Below are 24,342 nucleotides of genomic sequence, written 5' to 3' on the forward strand. Positions count from 1 at the left end.
GAACGATGCATGTGTGTGTGTGTTTGAAGATGAAGGCTTGCTGGCTGTGGAACGATGCATGTGTGTGTGTGTGTTTGAAGATGAAGGCTTGCTGGCTGTGGAACGATGCGTTTGTCTCCGCTGCTTGGAAGGCCCATGTATGAAAGAGCCTGCCTTTATTTGTGTTTGCTTGCTTTTGAAACATTAAGGCAGCCTGGAGTAGATAAGTCTGTCCTTGAGCTCCTGATCCTCCTGCCTTCCCCTCTGCAGCACTGGTTTGACAGGCTTGTGACATCATGCTTGGTTAGCATGAAGGGCTGCATTGGGTCAGTCTGCTTCATGATTACAAACAGTGATTCCATCGGCATCCCTCCTGTCTACGTTGACTTTCCAGTATGCTTGCAGCATGCGCAGAGGCATGATTGGAAGTGTTGCTTTCCTCGGGAGGCATGGACACACCCAGGATACACACAACCGTGCCCAGTAAGGGCTCAGCTGACATTTAAATAAGTTTTCAGAATAGACACCAGGATTTACTTTAGCTCAAGACTTTATTGGTTTGCTTCTCTCAGACACTTTGGACTTTGGACCAGGGCAGAAGCAGGAGCTGAGCAAGCAAAGGGCAGAGTCCAGTCCTCCTCTGGGCTAGGTCAGTCACTCAGACCTGGAAGAGGGGAGACAAGGAAAGAGAGGTAGTTACCAAGAGGCAGCGCAGGAAATTTATCCTGGTGCCCAGGCATAGAGAAACCACTCCTACCTGCAAATAACCTTTCTTTGTTTGTTTTTGAGACAGGGTTTCTCTGTGTTTCAGCTCTGGCTGTCCTAGAACTTGCTTTGTAGGACAGACTGGCCCCAAACTAAGACATTCTCCTGCTTCTACTCCCAAGTTCTGGAATCAAAGGTCTGGCCACCATGCCCAGATACGGTTTTCTTTTTCTTTTTTCTTTTTGTTGTTTTAGCTTTAATTTGGGGGGTAGGTTATCACTACATAGCCCTGGCTGTTTTAGAGCTCACTGGTGTAGACTGGACTCGGGCTTGTAGACAATCTTAATGAGGTCCTCCCACCAAGGGCTAGGTGACAGGTGTGAGACCCACCCCCATTATAGCTCTGATTTTAATCAATATGCTGAGGTTCTGAATGGGTAGGTACTTTGCTGGTGTATGTTTGGACATAGATAAAAATGAGGTCTAAGGATAACAGTGCGTGTAGTGGCACACACCTATAACTCCAGTGCTGAGGAGACACAAGGATCATGAATTTGAGACCAATCTAGTTTACACAGGGCGCTCTGGACCAACCCGGGCTAAGACTCAGAGGTAGAGCATTTCCGTAGCAATTCCAGAGCCCTGGGTTCAATTCCCAACAAGACATACATGTGCACACAGTCAATGAGAGAAACACACACATATTGTGTGTCACCTGGAAGCCTAAACTTCTAACTAACAATCTTGCAACACCCCCATAGCCTGGTGTCCCCCTCCTGAGCCGGCAGAGCTCTATTTGGTCCACCATTCAGGCAAGCCCCTGAGCACATCTTCATAACTGGGGTTCTTGGGCAAGAAACTGCACAGGAGAGAGATTGCAGGAGCCTGGATGGTTTGTTTTTGGACAGAGTCTCACTCTGTAACCCTAACTGGCCCAGAACTTACTATGTAAACCGAATTTTGCTGCCTCTGCCTCTAGAGTGTTGGGATGAGAGCATGTGCGAACACCTACTAGGCAGCAAACACAACTGGCTTCCTTGGGCTATCTCCACTCTCAGACCCCTAGCCTCTCTTGTGTGGGACCCTATCTAGTTCTGTACAACCACAGAATATATGGTCCTCAATTCAGGCACAATAAACTAAAGTATTGCAGTGACATACCTTATCCCACCACCTCTAACAGCATCGCAGACTGCATCCCAGTGACCCCAGAGAGACCGTCCCTGAGCATCCATTCATCACTTCTTCCCAGAACGGGAGGCTGATTGCAGGGGTCTGGCTTAGGGAGAATATCCTGGATCCCAAACTGCCTTCCTGAGGCTTGGCAAGGAGAAGCCAACTCTAAGGTCCCTCATTCCCTGCTCCCCTGGCTACAATGAATCCAAGAATATCATTCAGTCACAGATTTTAGAAAGTCCTCAGGGCATCCTCCAGGACTTTACTCTTTTGAGCTTAGAGAAGGGGGTTCCTATGGGGGAGTCCCTGCACTCCTCTGCAGCCTGAGAGAGGGCGCTGATGTGGATCACTTAACCATATAAAAGTGTGTTATATTTGTTATGTTGCACTTGTTTAATTATGTAAAGACATGCTGCTGTTTCACCTTGTCTGTCGAATTGATTGGTCTAATAAAAAGCTGACCGGTAGAGGCTGGAGATATGCCTCAGAGGTTAAATAAGAATCCTGGCTGCTCTTCCAGAGGGCCTGCATTCAATTTTCAACAACCACATGATGGCTCAAAACCATCTGTAATGAGACCTGGTGCCCTCTTCTGACCTGCAGGCAGAACACTGTATACATAATAAATAAATCTTTACCAAAAACAAAAACAAAAAACACAATAGCTGGAATTAGAGGGATAGCAGGAACCGTTAGGCACAGAGAACAAACAGAAGGAATCTAGGCTCTGGAGAAGAGGGAGAAAAGAAAGAGGGAGAAAGAAAGGGAAGCACCCAGGGCCAGGAACAGTCAGCCTGTCAGTCGCCAGCTAAGAGCTAATGGTACAAGCATAAGCAAAGGCTGAGCATTCATAACTAATTCAAGTCTCCCTTCACGATTTGGGAGCTGGTTGGTGGTCCAAAGAAAAGACCTGCTTCAGGGAGCAGTGAAGCCAATGGGCTGGAGGCTGTTCCCCCTCTCTCCTCATGGTGGACTCACCTCTGTTGTCCCTCTGTCTCCTCATTTCTCTCAGATTGTCCTGCCTGCTCCAAGGCCTGGGCCTCTCTCTTGGTGATGTTGTGTTTCCAGCTGGTGAGATGAAGACGATTTGGGGGTGAGTCGACTGGAGGAACAGTTGGAAGTCCCCCACCCAGGGACACTGACATCTTTGATACCTCAACAGTAGGAGCAACAGTGCCTCTTCCTCCACATCCTAACTCCCTACCCCCCACCACTGCTTGTGTTCAGTTGCCTCCATCACGGAGGGCTCCTCTGAATCCACCAGGCAGAGGAAACAGCAGCACAACAAGGTTTGGCATAGGTTGGGAGAAGCACAATGGTGATTTATCTACAGAGTCCGAAGCCAACAGGCAACCCAGCACCTTTTGCCTTCATCGCCAGACCTCTAGGGTCCCTCTGGGGCTTCTACGCTCTTCTCTATTTCCTCCCCTTAGAAATAAAGGACAGGAGAACACCTCATCTGCACCAGACATCTCTATTGCCCAGTCAGAGACTCAGGACGCGGCCACCACCTCCTCCTCACTGACTAAAAGGTGTCTGTGGGGTTGTGCACCTCACGGTCTGTATGGTCTCCTAGGAGGCAATATGAACATAGCAGAGTTTGGTGTGGGGACAGGAGGGCACAGGGAGTTACTTACTCGATCTTCTTCCCCTTCTGGGCCAGCAGCCAGTTCACAAACTCAAGTTGGCGGATCTTGTCCATGAGGATGCTGTAATCGCTGATTAAAGTCCCCTCTGCATACCTCGGGCCTCGAGGCCGGAGGCTACCAGATTTAGCTTGGGATCTGAGAGGCGAGAGATAGAAACCAGGATTCCAAGGATGAGAAAAAGGTTGGGGACATCACATTGCTTGATTTAGTTCTTTGGTTCAATGTAAGAAACTGAACTCAACTCACTGTGAGTAATCCCAGTACTTGGAAGGCAGAGGCAGGAGGATCACTGAAAGTTCAAGGCCAGTCTATATACTATGTAATAAGAGATCATCTCAATAATAGTAAGAGTGAAGTAATAACAATAGTATTCAGCACTCAGGGGGCAGAGACAGACCAAGCTCTGTGAGTTCAAGGCCAAGGACAGTTAGAGCTACAGAGAAAGAACACCTTTGAATATCAATAATATGAATAAATCAGGGTGGTGGTGGCCCACGCCTTTAATTCCAGCACTCAGAGGTTGAGGCAAGTGGATCTGTTTGAATTTGAAGACAGCCTGGTCTACAAGAGCTATCTCCGGACAGGCTCCAAAGCTACACAGAAACCCTGTTTCAAAACAAACAAAAACAAAAGAAGCAAAAACTAGGTGTTGAAGTTAAGTCTCAGAGGCTAAGAGGACCATCTGCTCTACCAGAGGACCCAGGTTCAATTCCCAGCACCCACATGTCAGCTAATAACTGTCTATAACTACAAGATCTGACACTGTCACACATACATGCAGGAAAAACACCAAAGAACATAAAAATAGAGATAAGTAAATTAGTAAAATAATAATAATAATAATAGTGAATTCAGGGACGGGTCAGATTGTTTGGCAAATAAAGGGGTTTGCTATCAGTCCGGACAACCTGAGTTCCACCCACAGGACCCACATGATAGAAAAATCAAAAAATAATAATAATAACAATACATGATTCCATCCCAACGCTATGAGACATATTGTTTGTATCCCTGCTCCTTTTTTTATATTTATTTATTATGTATACAATATTCTGTCTGTGTGTATGTCTGCAGGCCAGAAGAGGGCACCAGACCTCATTACAGATGGTTGCGAGCCACCATGTGGTTGCCGGGAATTGAACTCAGAACCTTTGGAAGAGCAGGCAATGCTCTTAACCACTGAGCCATCTCTCCAGCCCCCTGTATCCCTGCTCCTTAAATGTGTTGTTTTTGTTTGTTTTCTTGTTTTTCTAGACAGGGTTTCTCTGTGAAACAGTCCTAGCTGACCCAAACTCACTTTGTAGACCAGGCTGGCCTCAAACTCAAAGAGATCCACCTGTTCCTGCCTCCCGAGTGCTGGATTAAAGGCGTGCGCCACCACCTCCCCATGAGAAGGGGGTTCCTATGGGGGAGTCCCAGCGCTCCTCTGCAGCCTGAGAGAGGGCGCTGTTGTGCACTACTTAACCATATAAAAGTGTGTTCCATTTATTTGTGTTGCATTTGTTTAGTTATGTAAAGACACGCTGCTCTTTCACCTTACCTGCAGAAGACACCTGATTGGTCTAATAAAAAGCTGACCACAGAGGATGGAGAGAAGACTCAGAGGGAATAACTAGCCCTGGCTGCTCTTCCAGAGGTCCTGCATTTAATACCCAGCAATGACATGGTGTCTCACAAACACCTTTAATGAGACCTGGTGCCATCTTCTGTCCTGTAGGTAGAACACTGTATACATAATAAATAAATCTTTAACCAAAAAAAAAAAAAACCCCAATAACTTGGCAGTAGAGGGAGAGCAGGAACTGTCAGGGAAAGAGAACAAGTAGATGGAATCTGGGCTCTGGAGAAGAGGAAGAAAGGAACAGGGAAGAAAGAAAGGGAATCACCTAGGACCAATAAGCCCGTCAGTTGCCAGCTAGCTTCCAGTAGCCAGACACAGCTTAGGAAAAGGAAAAAAAGCCTCAAAACAAAATGTAGATAAAGAGAAATAGGTTAAGTTATAAGAGCTAATGGTACAAGCATAAGCTAAGGCTGAGCATTCATAACTAAATCAAGTCTCCCTTCACGATTTGGGAGCTGGTTAGTGGTCCAAAGAAAAGACCTGCTTCAGGGAGCAGTGAAGCCAATGGGCTGGAGGCTGTTCCCCTCTCTCCTCATGGTGGACTCACCTCTGTTGTCCCTCTGTCTCCTCATTTCTCTCAGATTGTCCTGCCTGCTCCAAGGCCTGGGCCTCTCTCTTGGTGATGTTGTGTTTCCAGCTGATGAGATGAAGACGATTTGGGGGTGAGCCAACTGGAGGAACAGTTGGAAGTCCCCCACCCAGGGACACTGACATCTTTGATACCTCAACAGTAAGAACAACAGTGCCTCTTCCTCCACATCCTAACCCATATCCCCCACCATGACTGCTTGTGTTCAGTTGCCTCCATCACGGAGGGCTCCTCTGAATCCACCAGGCTGAGGAAACAGCAGCACAACAAGGTTATGCATAGATTGGGAGAATCACAATGGTGATTTATCTACAGAATCCGAAGCCATCATGCAACCCAGCTCCTTTTGCCTTCATCTCCAGAAGTCTGGGGACCATCTGGGGCTTCTACACTCGTCTCTTGTTCTTCTCTTTAGAAATAAAGGACAGGAGAACACCTCATCTGCACCAGACATCTCTATTGCCCAGTCAGAGACTCAGGTCGCGGCCACTACCTCCTCCTCACTGACTAAAAGGTGTCTGTGGGGTTGTGCAACTCACAGTCTGAATGGTCTCCTAGGAGGCAGTGTTGACATAGCAGAGTTTGGTGTGGGGACAGGAGGAGTGCAGGGAGTTACTTACTCAATCTTCTTCCCCTTCTGGGCCAGCAGCCAGTTCACAAACTCAAGTTGGCGGATCTTGTCCATGAGGATGCTGTAATCGCTGATTAAAGTTCCCTCTGCATACCTCGGGCCTCGAGGCCGGAGGCTACCAGATTTAGCTTGGGATCTGAGAGGCGAGAGAAAGAAACCAGGATCCCAGGGATGGGAAAAAGGTTGGGCACGTCACATTGCTTGATTAAGTCCTTTGGTTCAATGTAAGAAACTGAACTCAACTGGTCCTGAGAGTGTATGCCTGTAATCCCAGTATTTGGAAGGCTGAGGCAGGAGGATCACGGAAAGTTCAAGGCCAGTCTATACTATGTAACAAGAGATCATCTCAATAATAGTAAGAATGAAGTAATAACAATAGTATTCAGCACTCAGGGGGCAGAGACAGAACAAGCTCTGTGAGTTCAAAGCCTGCCTGGTCTACACAATGAGTGTCAGGAAGGTTAGAGCTACAGAGAAAGACCAAGTCTCAGAAAAATAACAATAATATGAATAAATCAGGGTGGTGGTGACACACGCCGTTAATCCCAGCACTCGAAGGCAGAGGCTGGGGGATCTGTGTGAATTTGAGGCCAGCCTGGTCTAAAAGAGATATCTCTGGCCAGGCTCCAAAGCTACACAGAAACCCTGTTTCAAAACCAGTAAAAAAAAAAAAAAAAAAAAAAAAAAAAAAAGGACAAACCAGGTGTTGAAGTGTTGGCCTAGTGGCTAACAGGACCATCAACTCTACCAGAGGACCCAGGTTCAATTCCCAGCACCCACATGTCAGCTAATAACTGTGTGTAATACAATATCTGACACTGTCACATTAACATGCAGACAAAACACCAAAGAGCATAAAAATAGAGATAAGTATATTTAAAATGATTATAGTAATAGTGAACTCAGGGATTGGTGAGATTGTTTGGCAAATAAAGGGGTTTGCTGGGCTGAAAAGATGGCTCAGAGCTTAAGAGTACTGGCCGTTTTCCAGAGGTCCTGCGTTCAATTCCCTGCAACCACATGGTGACTAGCACCATCTGATGAAATCTGGTGCCCTCTTTTGGCCTGCAGATATACATGCAGGAAGAATGCTGTATACATAATAAATACATAAATATTTTTTTAAAAAAATAAAGAAATAAAGGAGTTTGCTAATAATAATAACAATAACAATAAATTATTCCTCCCAACCCCATGAGACATGCTATTTTTCTCATTGCTCCTTTTTTGTTTTGTATTTGTTTGTTTTCTTGTTTTCAAGACAGGATTTCTCTCTGAAACTGTCCTAGCTGACCCAGAACTCACTTTGTAGACCAAGCTGGCCTCAAACTCAACAGAGATCCACCTGCCACGGCCTTTCTAGTGCTGGGATTAAAGATGTGTGCCACCTTGATTTTAAACATTTTTAAAATTTACTTTTATTTTATGCACATTAGTGTTTTGCCCTCATGGATGTCTGTGTGAGGGCATCAGAACCCAGGAACTGGAGTTAGACTGACTTGTCATGAAGGTGCTGGGAACTGAGCCCTGGTCATCTGGAAGAGCAACCAGTGCTCTTAATAACGGAGCATCTCTCCAGCCTTCCCCTCTCCTTTTATGTGGTGGTGGAATCAAACCCAGGACCTCGCCAGGGGGTGGTGGAAAATGTCTGTACCTCCAGTTCAAATGTGCCCGACAGCCTCACACAGATATACATGCAGACAAAACACCAACGCACACAAATAAAGACTGAAAAAAGTTTTACCACTCTTAGCCTCGTGCGTGGTGGGGCACAGCATTATTCCCAATATTAGGGATTAAAGCTTGGTAGTGACACAGCTTATCCACCCACCTCTAACAGCATCGCAGACTGCATCCCAGTGACCCCGGAGAGACCGTCCCTGAGCATCCATTCATCACTTCTTCCCAGAATGGGAGGCTGATTTCAGGGGTCTGGCTTTGGGAGAATGCCCTGGTCTCCAAAACTGCCTTCCTGAGGCTTGGCAAGGAGAAGCCAACTCTAAGGTCCCTCATTCCCTGCTCCCCTGGCTACAATGAATCCAAGAATATCATTCAGTCACAGATTTTAGAAAGCCCTCAGGGCATCCTCCAGGACTTTACTCTTTTGAGCTTAGAGAAGTTTTGTTTTATATTGTTTTTCTGTTTGTTTATTTGTTTTCTTCCAGACAGGGTTTTTCTGTAGCTTTGGTGCCTGTCCTGGAACTAGCTCTTGTAGATGAGGCTGGCCTTGAACTCAAAAAGATACCACCTCCCGGCAAGAAGGGGGTTCCTATGAGGGAGTCTCAGCCCTCCTCTGCAGTCTGAGAGAGGGCGCTGTTGTAGATCACTTAACCATATAAAAGTGTGTTCCATTTGTTTATATTGCACTTGTTTAATTATGTAAAGACGTGATGCTGTTTCACCTTGCCTGTCTAAGACACCTGATTGGTCTAATAAAAAGCTGACCACTAGAGGTTGGAGATATGCCTCAGAGGGAAATACTAGACCTGGCTGCTCTTCCAGAGGTCATGAATTTAATACCCAGCAATGACATGGTGTCTCACAACCACCTTTAATGAGACCCGGTGCCATCTTCTGGCCTGTGGGCAGAACACTGTATACATAATAAATAAATCTTTATCAAAAAATAAAAAAACAAAAACAAAAAACCTAAAGCTTGTCAGTAGTAGGATAGCAGGAAGTGTCAGACAAAGAGAACACATAGAAGGAATCTAGGCTATGGTAAAAAGGGAGAAGAGAAGGAAGGAGAAAGAAGGGGAGGCACCCAGGGCCAGTCAGCAAGTCTGTTGCTACCTAGCTGCCAGACAGACAGACCTAGGTTGGGAAAAAGAAAAAAGCCTAGAAGAGAAATGTAGATGAGAGAAATAGATAAGTTATAAGAGCTAATGGTACAAGCATAAGCTAAGGCTGAGCATCATAACTAAATCAAGTCTCCCTTCACGATTTGTTAGCTGGTTAGTGGTCCAAAGAAAAGACCTGCTTCAGGGAGCAGTGAAGCCAATGGGCTGGAGGCTGTTCCCCTCTCTCCTCATGGTGGACTCACCTCTGTTGTCCCTCTGTCTCCTCATTTCTCTCAGATTGTCCTGCCTGCTCCAAGACCTGGGCCTCTCTCTTGGTGATGTTGTGTTTCCAGCTGGTGAGATGAAGACGATTTGGGGGTGAGCCAACTGGAGGAACAGTTGGAAGTCCCCCACCCAGGGACACTGACATCTTTGATACCTCAACAGTAGGAGCAACAGTGCCTCTTCCTCCACATTCTAACCCATATACCCCACCACTGCTTTTGTTCAGTTGCCTCCATCACGGAGGGCTCCTCTGAATCCACCAGGCTGAGGAAACAGCAGCACAACAAGGTTATGCATAGATTGGGAGAATCACAATGGTGATTTATCTACAGAGTCCGAAGCCATCATGCAACCCAGCTCCTTTTGCCTTCATCTCCAGAAGTCTGGGGACCCTCTGGGGCTTCTACACTCTTCTCTTGCTCTTCCCTTAGAAATAAAGGACAGGAGAACACCTCATCTGCAGCAGACATCTCTATTGCCCAGTCAGAGACTCAGGACGCGGCCACTACCTCCTCCTCATTGACTAAAAGGTGTCTGTGGGGTTGTGCACCTCACGGTCTGTATGGTCTCCTAGGAGGCAGTGTGAACATAGCAGAGTTTGGTGTGGGGACAGGAGGAGTGCAGGGAGTTACTTACTCGATCTTCTTCCCCTTCTGGGCCAGCAGCCAGTTCACAAACTCGTGTTGGCGGATCTTGTCCATGAGGATGCTGTAATCGCTGATTAAAGTCCCCTCTGCATACCTCGGGCCTCGAGGCCGGAGGCTACCCGATTTAGCTTGGGATCTGAGAGGCGAGAGATAGAAACCAGGATCCCAGGGATGGGAAAAAGGTTGGGCACGTCACATTGCTTGATTAAGTCCTTTGGTTCAATGTAAGAAACTGAACTCAACTGGTCCTGAGAGTGCATGCCTGTAATCCCAGTATTTGGAAGGCTGAGGCAGGAGGATCACTGAAAGTTCAAGGTCAGTCTATACTATGTAACAAGAGATCATCTAAATAATAGTAAGAATGAAGTAATAACAATAGTATTCAGCACTCAGGGGGCAGAGACAGACCAAGCTCTGTGAGTTCAAGGCCTGCCTGGTCTACACAGTGAGTGTCAGGAAGGTTAGAGCTACAAAGAAAGACCAAGTCTCAGAAAAATAACAATAATATGAATAAATCAGGGTGGTGGTGACACACGCCGTTAATCCCAGCACTCGAAGGCAGAGGCAGGGGGATCTGTGTGAATTTGAGGCCAGCCTGGTCGAAAAGAGAAATCTCTGGACAGGCTCCAAAGCTACACAGAAACCCTGTTTCAAAACCAGCAAAAAAAAAAAAAAAAAAAAAAAAAAGGAAAAACCAGGTGATAAAGTGTTGGCTTAGTGGCTAACAGGACCCTCAGCTCTACCAGAGGACCCAGGTTCAATTCCCAGCACCCACATGTCAGCTAATAACTGTGTGTAATACAATATCTGACACTGTCACATTAACATGCAGACAAAACACCAAAGAACATAAAAATAGAGATAAGTATATTTAAAATGATTATAGTAATAGTGAACTCAGGGATTGGTGAGATTGTTTGGCAAATAAAGGGTTTTGCTGGGCTGAAAAGATGGCTCAGAGCTTAAGAGTACTGGCCGTTTTCCAGAGGTCCTGCGTTCAATTCCCTGCAACCACATGGTGACTAGCAACCATCTGATGAAATCTGGTGCCCTCTTTTGGCCTGCAGATATACATGCAGGAAGAATGCTGTATACATCATAAATACATAAATATTTTTTTAAAAAAATAAAGAAATAAAGGAGTTTGCTATCAATCCTGACAACCTGAGTTCAACCCGCAGGACCCACATAATAGAAAAACTAAAAAAAAAAAAAAAGAAGAAGAATAACAATAAATTATTCCTCCCAACCCCATGAGACATGCTATTTTTCTCATTGCTCCTTTTTTGTTTTGTATTTGTTTGTTTTCTTGTTTTCAAGACAGGATTTCTCTGTGAAACTGTCCTAGCTGACCCAGAACTCACTTTGTAGACCAAGCTGGCCTCAAACTCAACAGAGAGCCACCTGCCACGGCCTTTCCAGTGCTGGGATTAAAGATGTGTGCCACCTTGATTTTAATCATTTTTAAAATTTACTTTTATTTTATGCACATTAGTGTTTTGCCTGCATGGATATCTGTGTTAGGGCATCATATCCCAGGGACCTGGAGTTAGACTGACTTGTCATGAGGGTGCTAGGAACTGAGTCCTCAGGAAGAGCAACCAGCGCTCTTAACCACGGAGCATCTCTCCAGCCCTCCCCTCTCCTTTTACGTGGTGGTGGAATCAAACCCAGGACCTTGCCAGGTGGTCTTGGCAAATGTCTATAACTCCGGTTCAAGTGTGCCTGACAGCCTCACACGGATATACATGCAGACAAAACACCAATGCACATAAATAAAAATTAAAACAAGGTTTCACCACTCTTAGCCTCGTGGGAGGTGGGACACACCTTAGTCCCAGTAGTAGGGAGGCAGAGGCACGAGATCTCTGAGTTCAAGACCAGCCTGGTCTACAGAGTGAGTTCGAGGACAAGGACAACCAGGACTACACAGAGAAACCCTGTCTTGAACCACCACCACCACCACAAGTTTGACTAGTTTCTGTGTCCCTATTTTGTAAATGAGACACTTGCCATCCAAGGACACAAGTCTGACGATCTGAGTTCAACCCAGAAGGCACAAAGAGGTGGTAGAAGAGAAAGAACTCTACAGAGGTGTCCCCTGGCCACCACTTTGCTGCCACACAGTATAAATGGCTGATCTGGGATTCAGCTAGTTAATTTGATCCCAGGTTCCTGGGACGGACCCAAGTCTGTTGTCTCAATTCTAGGAGTAGAATTTGTGGGTCTCATGCATGCTAGGTAAGACTGAGGCGTGTTCCCCAGCCCCAACCCTCTGAGATTTTTGTTGTTGCTGTTGTTTTGTTTAAGAGTGGTTTGTTATGGTCTCTTGTATTCCAGCTTGCCTCAAACTCACTGTGTTACTGAAGTTCCCCGTGAACTCCTGATCTCGCTGTGCCCTCTCACTTGTTCTGGGAGGTAGGCAGCACCACACTGACTTCCTGAGTCTCTGTTCTCTCTTTGATACAGGGTCTCATTCTTTAACCCTGGCTGGAACTCACGGCCTGCCTCTGTCTTCAGAGCACAGGAATTAAAGACGTGTGCTACCATTGTTGTCAGTGAGTTTTCTTTTCTTGTAGTTGTTTTGTTGGTATTTTTATTTTTGTTTTGTTTTATGAGACAGGGTTTCTCTGTGTAGCCCTGGCTGTGTTGGAACTCTCTCTGTAGACCAGTTGCTCTTGAACTCAGAGATCTGCCTGCCTCTGCTTGCTGAGTGCTGGGTTTAAAGGCATGGACCATTACTGCCCGGTCTGAGTCTTTGTTCTTAACAAACTCAAGGTCTGCTCTCCTTGTAAGGATGTCTGCCAGCTTTCCCTCACACTTCCCACGTGCCAGCTTTGTATCATATATGGATTGTCCTTCATCTGAGAAAAGCCGGTACTGCTTTGACAAGTCTCAGCCTTGGTCCCCAAACACATCAGAGCCCTGGCTATACTTACCCTCAACTTCTCCTCCTCCTCCTCATTCTTCTCTTTCTCTCACTCTAGACTCTGGTCTTGCTTTATAGCCCAGGCTAGCCTCAAACTTTCAATGCCCCTGCCTCTGCCTGCCAAGGACTGGAGTTGCAGGAGCGAGCTGCCACACTCAGCACGACACTGTCTGCCTTGGCATTGGTCCGCTGGAGCATGGTTATGTGGTCCGTGTCTGTGCCTACCTTGGTCCCTGTAGTCACTGAAGGCAGTAGCCAGCAGTGGCCCTTGGTTTACAACTGTCTGCCCTGCGTCTGGTGCCCAGGAAGCTCCTGTGAGATCCCAGTGAATGCATACATGCATCAGCGACGGCTAGTTATCCCAAGGGACACCCTACACTGCAGACTCTCTGCCACCAAAAGGGCCTTCCTCAGACCTGGCAAAGCACAGTCTTCCTCACTCCCACGGGAACTCTTAATACATAACTCTCCAGTTTTGTCCTCATTGTGTGCTCAGGCTGCAGACTGGCTCTCCCTCCAATCCCTCCACTCCCTCCGCTCGGCATGGAGTCCCTCTCTTTTTCAACACCCCCACCCCAATGCAGTTTATATTTTAGCCCCCTCCACCTCCCAATCCTACCTGAATTGAACTTCTTCTTCTCCCAGTGTGGTCGCCAGGAAGAGCAGCACCAGCGGGAGAGGGCAGATATTCATAGTCACCATCTTCCTAGGTTGTGTGCTCGAGCTGAGAGGAAAACAAGTCATACTGCAATCAGGGGGGGGGGGGCGGGGGATCAGGGAGGCTACTTGAGGCTGGGACTTGGGTGAATGCTGAGAGCTGGGGTGGGGTTACACGAAGTGACTGGAAGGGACATGAGCCTTGACCCAGAGCTGGTCCCGCTTTGTGTAATCTGAAGCAAGGACTAGGAAGAAAGTAGCAAAGGCCTAGGTGGTGGGAACTCCCTTCTTGGCTCATTACCAGACATCACAGGGATAGGATTTGGCAAGATTATCCCCTTAAAGCCCTGACAAAGTTCTCAGCAGCCCACCTTCCTGCTTCCAACAAACTGTTTTCAGCCATCATATCCCTCCCCGAGATGAAAGGCACACAGAGAACCATCCTGAACACACACACACACACACACACACACACACACACACACCGTCTTGGGCTTGACTATCGTGGCTCAGCAGTTCTTCCTAAAGGTTGGGCTGAGCTTCTTCTGTGGTCTCATCCCTTTTCAATCTTCTGGAGAAACAGCAGGCAGGAAGAAACCTTCCCCCAGATCCCTGAGGGCCAGAGCTAGCCTAAGGCTGCGAGACCTGGTCTTCCTAGGAATCCCTTTGAACTATCTTCTAGATTCCCATTCAGACAAGGAATCAGGGTAAAGAGCCAGGAGAGCCACTTCCGCCCAGACCAGCCCATCACTCTCCCAGCCTCTCTCTTACCCGACTGCTCTTCCAGCTTTTCCACAGGGCAGGACAGGGTCCCTCCCTTCTACCTGCTGGCTCGCAGGATCCTGCTTCAAGACCCTGTCTTGGCCTCTTTATATCCAGGCACCGCAGAGGCACTGAGTATTCTGGAAGCCTCTTATCTAGGGGACTCCTGCCCACTGTTACTGCCTGGTGAAACCCACTGTAACCTAATGATGCTTACCTTTCTACCTGGGCTGTGCTAATGGGTGATTAACATTTGGGTATCTCCAGCCCTATCTGGAGCCTGCCTGGTGGGCAGAGAGGCTTGTGGCCCCCATTTTCCCTCCCCTCTTCTTTTGTGGGCACAGGGCCCACTGTTCTCTGCCCTTCTTCCTGTTGGGTGCTGTGGGTGGAAAGAAACACCTTGGTGACGGTCAACCGAGGCAGCGTTCTGTAATGGAGCAGGCAGCCCCACAAAGCCATCCGTGACTTCGGGAGTAACAGGAGGGACTATGCTGGTCTGAATTCCAGGTACGGATATTAACTGTTAATGGTGGCACTGTGGAGAGAAGGCTGCCAGAGGAGGTGTCTTAGGAATTCCTAATGATTCTGGTGAACTGGAGTTTAAGGCCACATGGTTTCCTCCTTGGGGCAGTGTAACATAGGAATATGTTGGAGGCTCCAGAAAGATCTAACTCTCTCCCCAAAGTGTTGTTTTAGACGCATAGCACAGGCTGATCTCATTTGATTTGTAGCTGATGTTGTCCTTGAACCCTGATCTTCTTCCCTCTACCTTGTAGGCACTAAGATTGTGCATTGCTAAGGCTTCATCCACGCTAGTAGGCAAGCATGCTCCCTGGGTTCATCCATGCTAGGCAAGCATGCTCCCAGGTGTTACATCGCTAGTGCCCTGTAAAGACTGATGAACCAATCACTGAGGAGCATGCCTGTACTCAGGAGGCTGAGGAAGGAAAGTTGCTGAGAATCTGATGCCAGACTGGGCTATACAATGAAACCATTTTAAAATTAAAAAGTACCTGAGTGTTGGTGATGCATATCACTAATCCCAAGTGAGTAGAAGGCCAACCTGGTCTACAGAGAAAGTTACAGGATGGCCAGAGCTATACAGAGAAAACCTGTCTCGAAAAACATTAATAAATAGATTACTTAATTAACTAATTAATTAATTAACCTATTAATTAACTAGCTAATTAACTATAAGGCCAGACAAAGCACTCTGGAGGCAGAAACAGGCAGATCTCTGAGTTCGAGGCCATGCTGGTCTAAAGAGCTAGTTCCAAGACTGCCAGAACTACACAGAAAGACCCTGTCTCATACAGCAAAACAAACAAAAAAGTTTAAAAGTATTTTAAAAGGCCAGGTGTGGTGGTGTACACCTTTATTCCCAGCATTCAGGAGGCAGAAGCATGCACATCTTTCTCTTCAAGCCTGGTGTACAGAGTGAGTTCCATGATAACCAGGATTACACAGAGAAGCCCTGTCTTGAAAAAAAAATTTTTTTTTTAAACCTGAGCCCCTCCTCAATGGACAAAGCCTGTCATCCTCTCCATCCTGCATCTCCACGGGGCCCTCTGAGGTAACTTCATCCTTCTGAGCTCTGACACAGGGCCTGCTACCTTTTGTCAGTCTGAAGGCCCTCTAGGAGAAGCCCAGACAGTGGGACCACGTCCTCTCAGGAGAGGGAGGTTTCCTGAGGTTCAGGGCTGTCTCCCCCTCAGTCCAAAAACTCTTCAAAAACTTGTTTTGCCTTTCCACAAGGACTTAGAACCTGGCTCTGCCCATAGGGCTCAGACTCCATTTTGACAGTCCCAAAAGTCCTTTTTCTCGGGCCCTCCTTCTTCACCCATCCTGGTTCTTGGAACCTTTACCCCAGAAGCCTGCTGTGCTGCCTATAGCTTCAGGGCCTAATCTAGGTAACTCTGTTACCCTGCTGGCCTCTGTGGAAGATCCAGGAGGGAGTTAAGTGCCCCTGTGGGATGAGAGATCGCTGGACTGGAAAGACTGCTCCTTCTGCCTCCTGGAAACCTCACCTGCCTACTCAGCCATCACCCCTCCTCTTACAACCTTCTTCCCTGGGAGCAAGTTCTGCATGGCATCTCCCAGCTACCAACAGGCTGCGATAAGATATCAGGGCAGATTCAGTCTCCAGAGTGGAGGCAGGGGCTGCCTGAGATCTTGTATCCTGCTCAGCAACATAGCTAATGGGCTTGTGGGGTTTGCATCAGAGCCTTGGTACTCTTGTCTGAAGGGGGAGGGTATCCAAAAAGAGTAGACACCATTGTCTGGTCCCTAGAATCTGGTGTGAAAGCAAAGAGAAGGAAAGCCCTGTGGTCAGTCCCCAAGACCACGAGAGCCCAGGGACATGTCAATGTGTTCTGAAACTGCGCCTTAGCTCCCTTTCTGCCAGCCTGTGCAGCCAGTTGTCCCTTGATTTCTTTGTTGTTTTGTTGTTACTGTCGTTCATGTTGGCCTCAAACTTATGGTAATTCTGCCTCAACCTTTCTTGCATTGGCAATACAGGGGTGTGTCACTATGTCCAGTTTGTTTGTTTGAGACAGGCCTGAGGGGTTCTCAGGTAGCCCAGCTTGGCAACTAACTCCTTGTCTGGCTGAGTATGGTTTTGGCTTTCTGATTCTCTTGCGGCCATTTCCCAAGAGTTAGATTACAGGTACCACTACCACACACAGGATTTTGGCTTTGTTGTCTTTTTTGTTTTGTTTTGTTTGCTGTTTTGCAAAAGGACCATACCCTGCAGCCTTGGCTGTCCTGAAAGCAACTATATAGCTCAGGCTAGTTGCCTCTAATCACAAAAATCCTCTAGCCTCACCCTCCTCCGTGCTTCGTTACAGGAACTAATTGTAAAACTCTAGAAGAACTCTGAAGCCATTTCTGACAACTTTGAGGCCCTTTCTGAGGCCTCTCAGCCTTAGTGCTTCCCCTCCCATGGGAATCAAGGACCTAAACACTTCACATGCATGTACTGGAATGTGGTGGATGTACTCCAGATAGAACTCAGTTGTTGAAATTGGGGCAAGATAACCCTTAGATGTTGACTCAGTTCCTGATGTTTTGAATCAGTCCCTGGGAAGGGGTCAAGGTAATCCTCAAATGTTTCCTCTTACCTCACCTGATCTGGCAACTGCCCTCCAGGCCTTGCTCGGACCAATTATTGTTAATAGCCCTTGGAATCAGCCAATCCTAATAGTTGGAAAAACAACTCCCAGACTCCCCACTTGTTTCTGTGGCTTTTTGCTTTAAAAGTAGCCTGTAGCAGCTATTCGGGGTCTTTCTGGCTTCTTGAATGCTGAGAGACACTGTTGCAACAGAATTCATTAAAAATTCCTGTGCTTTTACATCAACTGCATTGTGAAAGTGCTTTTTTGGGGCGACTCCTCCTCCGTGATTGGACTTCAGGGTCAAACATAACCATTACATCTAGCTTGTTTGTTTGGGGGGATAGAATCTTGTTTCGCATCTCAGGATGGCTTCAAATATGTGGTCCTCCTGCCTCAGTCTCCAAAGTACTGGCTTTGCAGGCTTGTACCACCATCAAAAGTGTCCCCTTGTCCACAAAGGGACAAATCAAAGATGATGTGTCCTGGGCTCTGGGAAGGGAAGGGGTGGGCTGGAGTCTAGAAGTTTCTGTTCTTCCCAGGACCAACAGAAAGCAAAGAGGAGAGGGCAGGTGGAGAACAGAGATACCCACAGGCCCCCAAAGGGTGGCTTAAGAGTCAGGAAAGTGGAGAAGCCGATCCTGAGAAGTTTCTGGAGACTGGAGACCTGAGAGAATTTTTTTTCCCTTTTAATTGTGGTGCTGAAGATCAGATCCAGGGCTTTGCAAATGCTAAGCATGCATGCCGCACTTGGTGCCCTCGGTACAGGCTTGCAAGACTTGAGCAAAATAGGTCCATAAATCCATGCCACGTGGCAGCCCAGCATGAAAGTCTACAGGGAGTAGAGCCCTGGTGCTCAGTCTGGTGTGGTTTCAGCTGGGAGGAGCGGGTTCAGGAGGAAGCATAGTCCCCTTCTGCCTATTTCACTGCAGAAAAGTTCAGGATGTGCAGGGTCAAGGGACACAGGCAACGTCAGAAAAGAGGTCACCTAAACCCACCCCAAGCAGAGAGATGGAAGATATGTCTCGAGAGGAAACCCCGCCTGAAAAATCAGCACTTCAAGATGAGGTGAAGAAAAGCTGGTGTGGTGAGTCCTGTCTGTAGTGCTTGCACTTGGAAGGCTGAGGCAGGAGAATTCCAAGTTTGAGGCTAGCCTAGACATAAAGTGAGTTCCAGGCTAGCCTGGGCGTTCAACATTGTCTCAACTACAGCAGAGTTTTCGCCCAGAGTCCTTGCTGGCTCTTCCATCCCCAAGCGGTGACTCACCACCACCTCCCCATACAGAAGCCACAGACATTCCAGGTCCAGCCTGCGTCATTGGCCTTCTGACTGAGAGCAGGTCTTCTGGCCTGAGACTCTGCTTTGGGTTCCCTTGTCTCCAGATCCCCTGGCTGACTCAGGAAACCCACATCCCTTTCTGATCCCTCATCTGCCTCCTGCAGAGCAGGGGACCAGAGGTGACAAAGTGACTGCTGATCCATCATTGGTTCTCCGGATTCCCACAAGGACCCCCAGCAGAATCACTAACAGCTTCCCCATCCCATTGTCCAGCTCTCTTAGATGAAAATAGTCCTTTCCAGAGGGCTCGTCAGAAAAAACAGACTACCTACAGTCTTCCCTGGCCAGCTAGTGTAAGGAATCTGCTGAGGTACTCAGCTCAGGGACTGGGCAGGTAGTGAGTTGATAACCTGTTTGTCAAGAGTGAATGAAGACCAGCATTTGAGCTTTTTTTGTTTCTCTTTGTAGCCCTGGCTGTCTAGCAACTTGCTCTGTAGATCAGGTTGGCCTTGAACTCAGAGAACAGCCACTTCTGTCTCCCAAGTGCTGCCATTAAAGGCTTGTACCGCCACCGCCCGGCCTCCGACATTTGAAACCCAACAATACATAAACTTTGTGTGGTGGCATAGGCCCGTAATCTTATCCCTTAGGTTCAGAGGTCAGAAGATCAGAAGTTCAAGATCATTCTTAGCTAGGTAGTGGGCTTGAGACTAACCCTGGACTCTATGAGACATTCTCTCAAAAACAAAGAACAAAAGAACACCAAAACAAAAACAACCACCCAACAACAAAATCCACTGCCCAGTAGCTCACAAACTGCCTGTAACTCTAGCTCTGGGGGATCTGAAAACCTCTTTAGATTTCTGTGGGTACCTCACCCACTGTAGACACACACACACACACACACACACACACACACACACACACACACACAGAGTAATGGCTAGACGTGTGGCTCAGAAGATGGAGTGTGCTCTGCTCTCCTGCAGAGGGTAGACCAGAGTTCAATTTCTGGCAACAATGTCGGGGTTTTCGCAAATGCCTGTAACTCCAGAGCAGCTGTAAACACACACACACACAGTAAAGGCTGGATGTGTGGCTCAGAAGTTGGAGTGTGCTCTGCTCTCCTGCAGAGAAGAGACCAGAGTTCAATTTCTGGCAACAATGTCAGGGTGCTCACAGCTGCCTGTAACTCCAGAGCAGCTGTAAACACACACACACACACACACACACACACACACACACACTTCCACATAATAAGAACAAATCTTAAAATTATGTTGATACTGGGGCTGGGGAGAAGGCTCAGTGGTTAAGATCTCTGCCTGCTCTTACAAAGGTCCTGAGTTTTATTTCCACCACCCACATGGTGGCTCACAACCATCTGTAATGAGATTTGGTGCCCTCTTCTGGCCTGAAGGCATACATGTGGGCAGAGCACTGTATACATAATAAATAAATAAATAAATAAATAAATAAATAAATGTATTTAAAAAAAAATTATATTGATACCCAAAGGTGCTCTGAAGATTGGTCAGAGCGAGGAGCTTCCTCTTGCATTGGGCCGTGGTAATGCAGACACTCCTGAGGATAACTGACTGTTGAGTGACCAATCCTATCAGGACAACTGTATCCCATGCCCTCTATCCCCCACTTTCTCTGTATATAATTTTGTACCTGTATCTACACCAGCAGGCCAGAAGAGGGCATCAGGTCTTATTACAGATGGTTATGAGCCATCATGTGGTTGCTGGGACCTCTGGAAGAGCAGCCAGTGCTCTTCACCACTAAACCATCTCTCCAGCCCTCATTTCCATTTTTTTTTTTTTTTGAGGCTGTCTCACTTTGCAATCCTGTCTGCAACTTTTGCTATATAATCTAGGCTAACCAGAAACTCACAGAGTTCTGTCTGCCTCTGTGTCCTGAGGCTTAAAGGCACGCGTCTTTATTCCTGGTAGTATTCCCTTTTTTGTTTTGTTTTCCTTGAGATAAGTTTCTCTGTGGGGCTCTGACTGTCCTGGAACTCACTCTGTCAACCCATTAGTCTTGAACTCAGAGATTCCCCTGCCCCTGCCCCCCAAGCACTAGAATCAAAGGTGTGCACAAGCAGACCTAGCTAAAATATTTTGTACATTTGTGGGGTGTGTGAAGGTCTAAGGACAACTTTTGGAAATGAGTTCCTCTGTTATGTGGATCCTGGTGTTTGAACTCAGGCCATTAGGATTAAAGACACCCATTAGCCTCTGAGCCACCTTGCCTGCTCCCAATGGGTGCTTGTTACTGTTATTGTTGTTCAAACTATGAAAATAGTAAAAGAGACTATTGGATTTTCAGCAGAAGGGCTGAAACAGTGGCTCAGAGGTCAGACGTTCAGAACACAGCCTGGCATGGTGTGCACACCTTTATTCTTTCATCCCAGCAGGTAGATGCAGGAGGGGCTCTGTGAACCCAGCGTGTTCTCCATAGCCAATTCCAGGCTAGTCAGAGCTACAGAGTGAGACTCTACCGAAAATATAAAGGAATATAAAATAAAGCTTTCATTTAGAAAAGCTTCAAGGTAGTGGGAGGGAACAAGAGAGGAAGGTGGGGTGGAAGTGTGACCAAAATATATATGTATGAAAATGTCAAAGAATGAATTAAAACTGTCTCTGGTTTGTCAAGACAGGGTATCTCTGTGGAACAGTTCAACAGTCCTGGCTGTCCTGGAACTTGCTTTGTGCTGGGATTATAGGTATATGCTGTCACCACCAGTACCTGGCAAAAGTTATTTTTAAAATAGTGAAACTGGCAAGCTGGGTGTTGGTGGCTCACAGAAAGGGAGGACTGGTTCACCAAAAGGTAGGACTCCTTCTAGGCTATGCTTTTTTTTTGTTTGTTTGTTTTTTTAAATCCAATTCGAGAGGAGACCAAACTCTAGAAGGGAAGAAAGGAAGGCAAGACTTCAGTAAAGGCCAATTTCTTTCCTTCTTTCCTTCCTTCTTTCCTTCCTTCTTTCTTTCTTCCTTCTTTTTTCTTTTTAAGATGGTGTCTTTCTATACAGCCCTGGGTGTCTTGGAACACACTGCATAGATCAAGGTGGCCTAGAATTCACAGAGATCGGCCTGCTTCTGCCTCCTGAGCATTGGGATTAAAGGCAAAGGCTACCACACCAGGCTGATATGGGCAAATTTCAGTGTCTTTGCTCTTGGTAGAATTTTGCAATTTGTACCGAGCAGATGCTCTGTGTGCCCACAGAATCCTTTGTTATTACTTGATCGATGGAATTTTTGATAGGTAACATTTTTCAAACCACTGAGCTCGTGGAGGTATAACAGGGTCCATGTGGTGAAAAGAATGAAGACCACTCACTTAGAGAGAGGAAGCGGGATGGATGATGTCCTGTGGTTTTCAGTGTATTGGAGAACATGATCCCACAGCAAGAAACTCCAGAACTGATGAAGGAGACTCCCTGGCTTCACAACCAGAGGATCCAATGAAAACAAAAGCTCGGGATTTAGAGGACAGATGTGCCTGCAGGATCCAGGACGGAGGTGAAAGGTGTGACTAGGAGTGCTTGTTCCTCTACTATATGTAACGACAGCCCGGTGCCCAGAGTCTCAGTGCACACCACCTCATTCTACTATGACAACATGCATTATTAATCAGACCTTTAGCTAAAGTCAGGCCGCATCCGGGATTGATCCAGAGAGCTGCAGTTAGACCTCAGCTTTTGGTCCTAATGGAAGAAATTTTGGTGGCATCAAATCCTGGGACAGCAAACGATGATTCTAAACTACTTCTGATTTAGTTTAGAAGCATATTCTCGGATGGATCATTTCAATACTCATTTGATGTTTTAATAGTTTTGCTGTAAAATTACGGGGGATTCTGTCCAGAAATCTTAAAAACTAAGAGAAGGGAGGGAGAGAGACGGAGAGAGGAAGTTAATGAGTACTTTTCCCAAAGAGAATTATCAGAGTCCTTTTTCCAGTGTTCCAGCCACCTTCCCACTGCTCTCCCTTCTTATCAGATTCTTACCCAGTCTCCCACCCCAGGTACCATTAGATAGCCCAGGATGAACTTAACTCCGGAGCTTCCTAGCTCCATCTTCCAAGTGCTGGGATTGCACTCCGGGCTCTAGTATGAAATGTCTATGATTAATAAAGACAATACATAGTTTTCCAAACAATAATAAAAGCTCATACATAGCTGGCACTCAAAGTAAGATCTAGAACAAACTCAATACTTTTGAAGTGTCCCATCTGTCTTTCTTGGATCAACCCTGGGCCACTTTGCAGGAATCAAGCCCATTCTGCGTTCTCTTTTCTGTGCCCCACTTCTTCCGGATGTATAGCTAAACAATTTACTGCTTAGTTTTATGCATTCTTGAACTTATAGAATTAGAACCATAATGCGTGTAATTCCTGCCTCTCAGAGCTTCGGATCGTTGTGAGAGTCCCGTGCTGGTGCTGTCACTGCTGTCACTGTCACTGCTCATGACGCCCCCATGGCATGGTTACGACAGACCTTAGGGATTTCCAGTTTTGCTATGACAAATGTTGCATTAAGCATTATTTTATTGAAAGTTTTTTTCCATTTATTTTTTGTACATTTATTTTTTGTACATTTAGTTTTGTGTGTAGGAGTTTAAACCTACAGAAATTGGTGCTTTCTTTATACCAGTTGGATCCTGGGAATGGAACTCAGGTTCTTGACCACGAGCATCTTTACCTTGGAGTCATCCACTGTCCAAGCTATGGATGGTTGTTACATCTATATGGACCGATGTGCACATCATGCCCTGCTTTTAAAGGGTCTTTTATTTTCCTTCCTTCTTTCCTTCCTTCTTTTTTTCCTTCCTCCTTCCCTTCAGTATATAGCCCTGGCTGTCCTGGAACTGGATGTGTTGACCAGGCTTGCCTGGAAATCTCTGCTCCTGCATCCTGCTGGGATTAAGGGAGTGCACATTGCACCTGGCTAAAGGGTGTTTCTTATTGTGTTAAAAATGTTCTCCTACCAATTATTCAACAGGTTAAAAAATCCTTTCATACAACCTGTGGGATGCGATTTCACTATACTCAGTTTTTGTTTTGTTTTTAAAGACAGGTTCTCTCTACATAACCCTGGCTGTTCTGGAACTCACTCTGTAGCCAAGTCTGGCCTCAACTCACAAAGATCCCCCTGCCTCTGCCTCTTGAGTTCTGGAGTTAAAGTTGCACTATTTCACCATCTTCTTCCTAGTAACGAATCATAGATTTCTTTTTTTTTTTTGGTTTTTCGAGACAGGGTTTTTCTGTGGCTTTGGAGCCTGTCCTGGAACTAGCTCTTGTAGACCAGGCTGGTCTCGAACTCACAGAGATCCGCCTGCCTCTGCCTCCCAAGTACTGGGATTAAAGGCGTGTGCCACTACCGCCCAGCTAGAATTCTTTTTAAAATTCCATCCTAATTTCAGGCTTAGTTTAGTTTTAATTTAGATCACTATAAACTTTGGTTTTTGTTCTTGTGTTTTTCTTCTCTTAGTAGTGGTGGCAGATCTGAATAGCTAGCACATTCAGTTCCCAGCCC

General features: G+C 46.6%; 1 protein-coding gene across 1 annotated transcript; it reads right to left on the reverse strand.

Moving 5' to 3' along the window:
- Positions 1–544: 544 nt before the first annotated feature.
- LOC121457100 (gastric inhibitory polypeptide-like) lies at positions 545–13,699 on the reverse strand. Its single transcript, XM_041665771.1, has 6 exons — positions 13,611–13,699; positions 10,052–10,198; positions 5,678–5,767; positions 3,498–3,644; positions 2,839–2,928; positions 545–643 (listed from the first exon to the last, which is right to left on the reverse strand). Exons 1-6 carry the CDS (start codon positions 13,691–13,693, stop codon positions 634–636), a joined length of 567 nt encoding a protein of 188 aa, XP_041521705.1. The 5' UTR covers positions 13,694–13,699; the 3' UTR covers positions 545–633.
- Between the last annotated feature and the right edge of the window lie 10,643 nt (positions 13,700–24,342).

This window comes from Microtus oregoni, unplaced genomic scaffold, assembly GCF_018167655.1.
Source record: "Microtus oregoni isolate MIOR12 unplaced genomic scaffold, Mior012 000015F_ref0000493, whole genome shotgun sequence".
Lineage (NCBI taxonomy): Eukaryota > Metazoa > Chordata > Mammalia > Rodentia > Cricetidae > Microtus > Microtus oregoni.

Bases quoted from the DNA above. Each gene is read 5' to 3' on its own strand.
- LOC121457100 (XM_041665771.1), bottom strand. From the start codon at position 13,693: ATGGTGACTATGAATATCTGCCCTCTCCCGCTGGTGCTGCTCTTCCTG. The intron at 10,199-13,610 runs GTAGGATTGGGA...CTCGCCTCTCAG, and splicing joins GAAGAAGAAGTTCAATTCAG to ATCCCAAGCTAAATCGGGTA. The intron at 5,768-10,051 runs GTAAGTAACTCC...TCATCTCATCAG, and splicing joins CAGAAGGGGAAGAAGATCGA to CTGGAAACACAACATCACCA.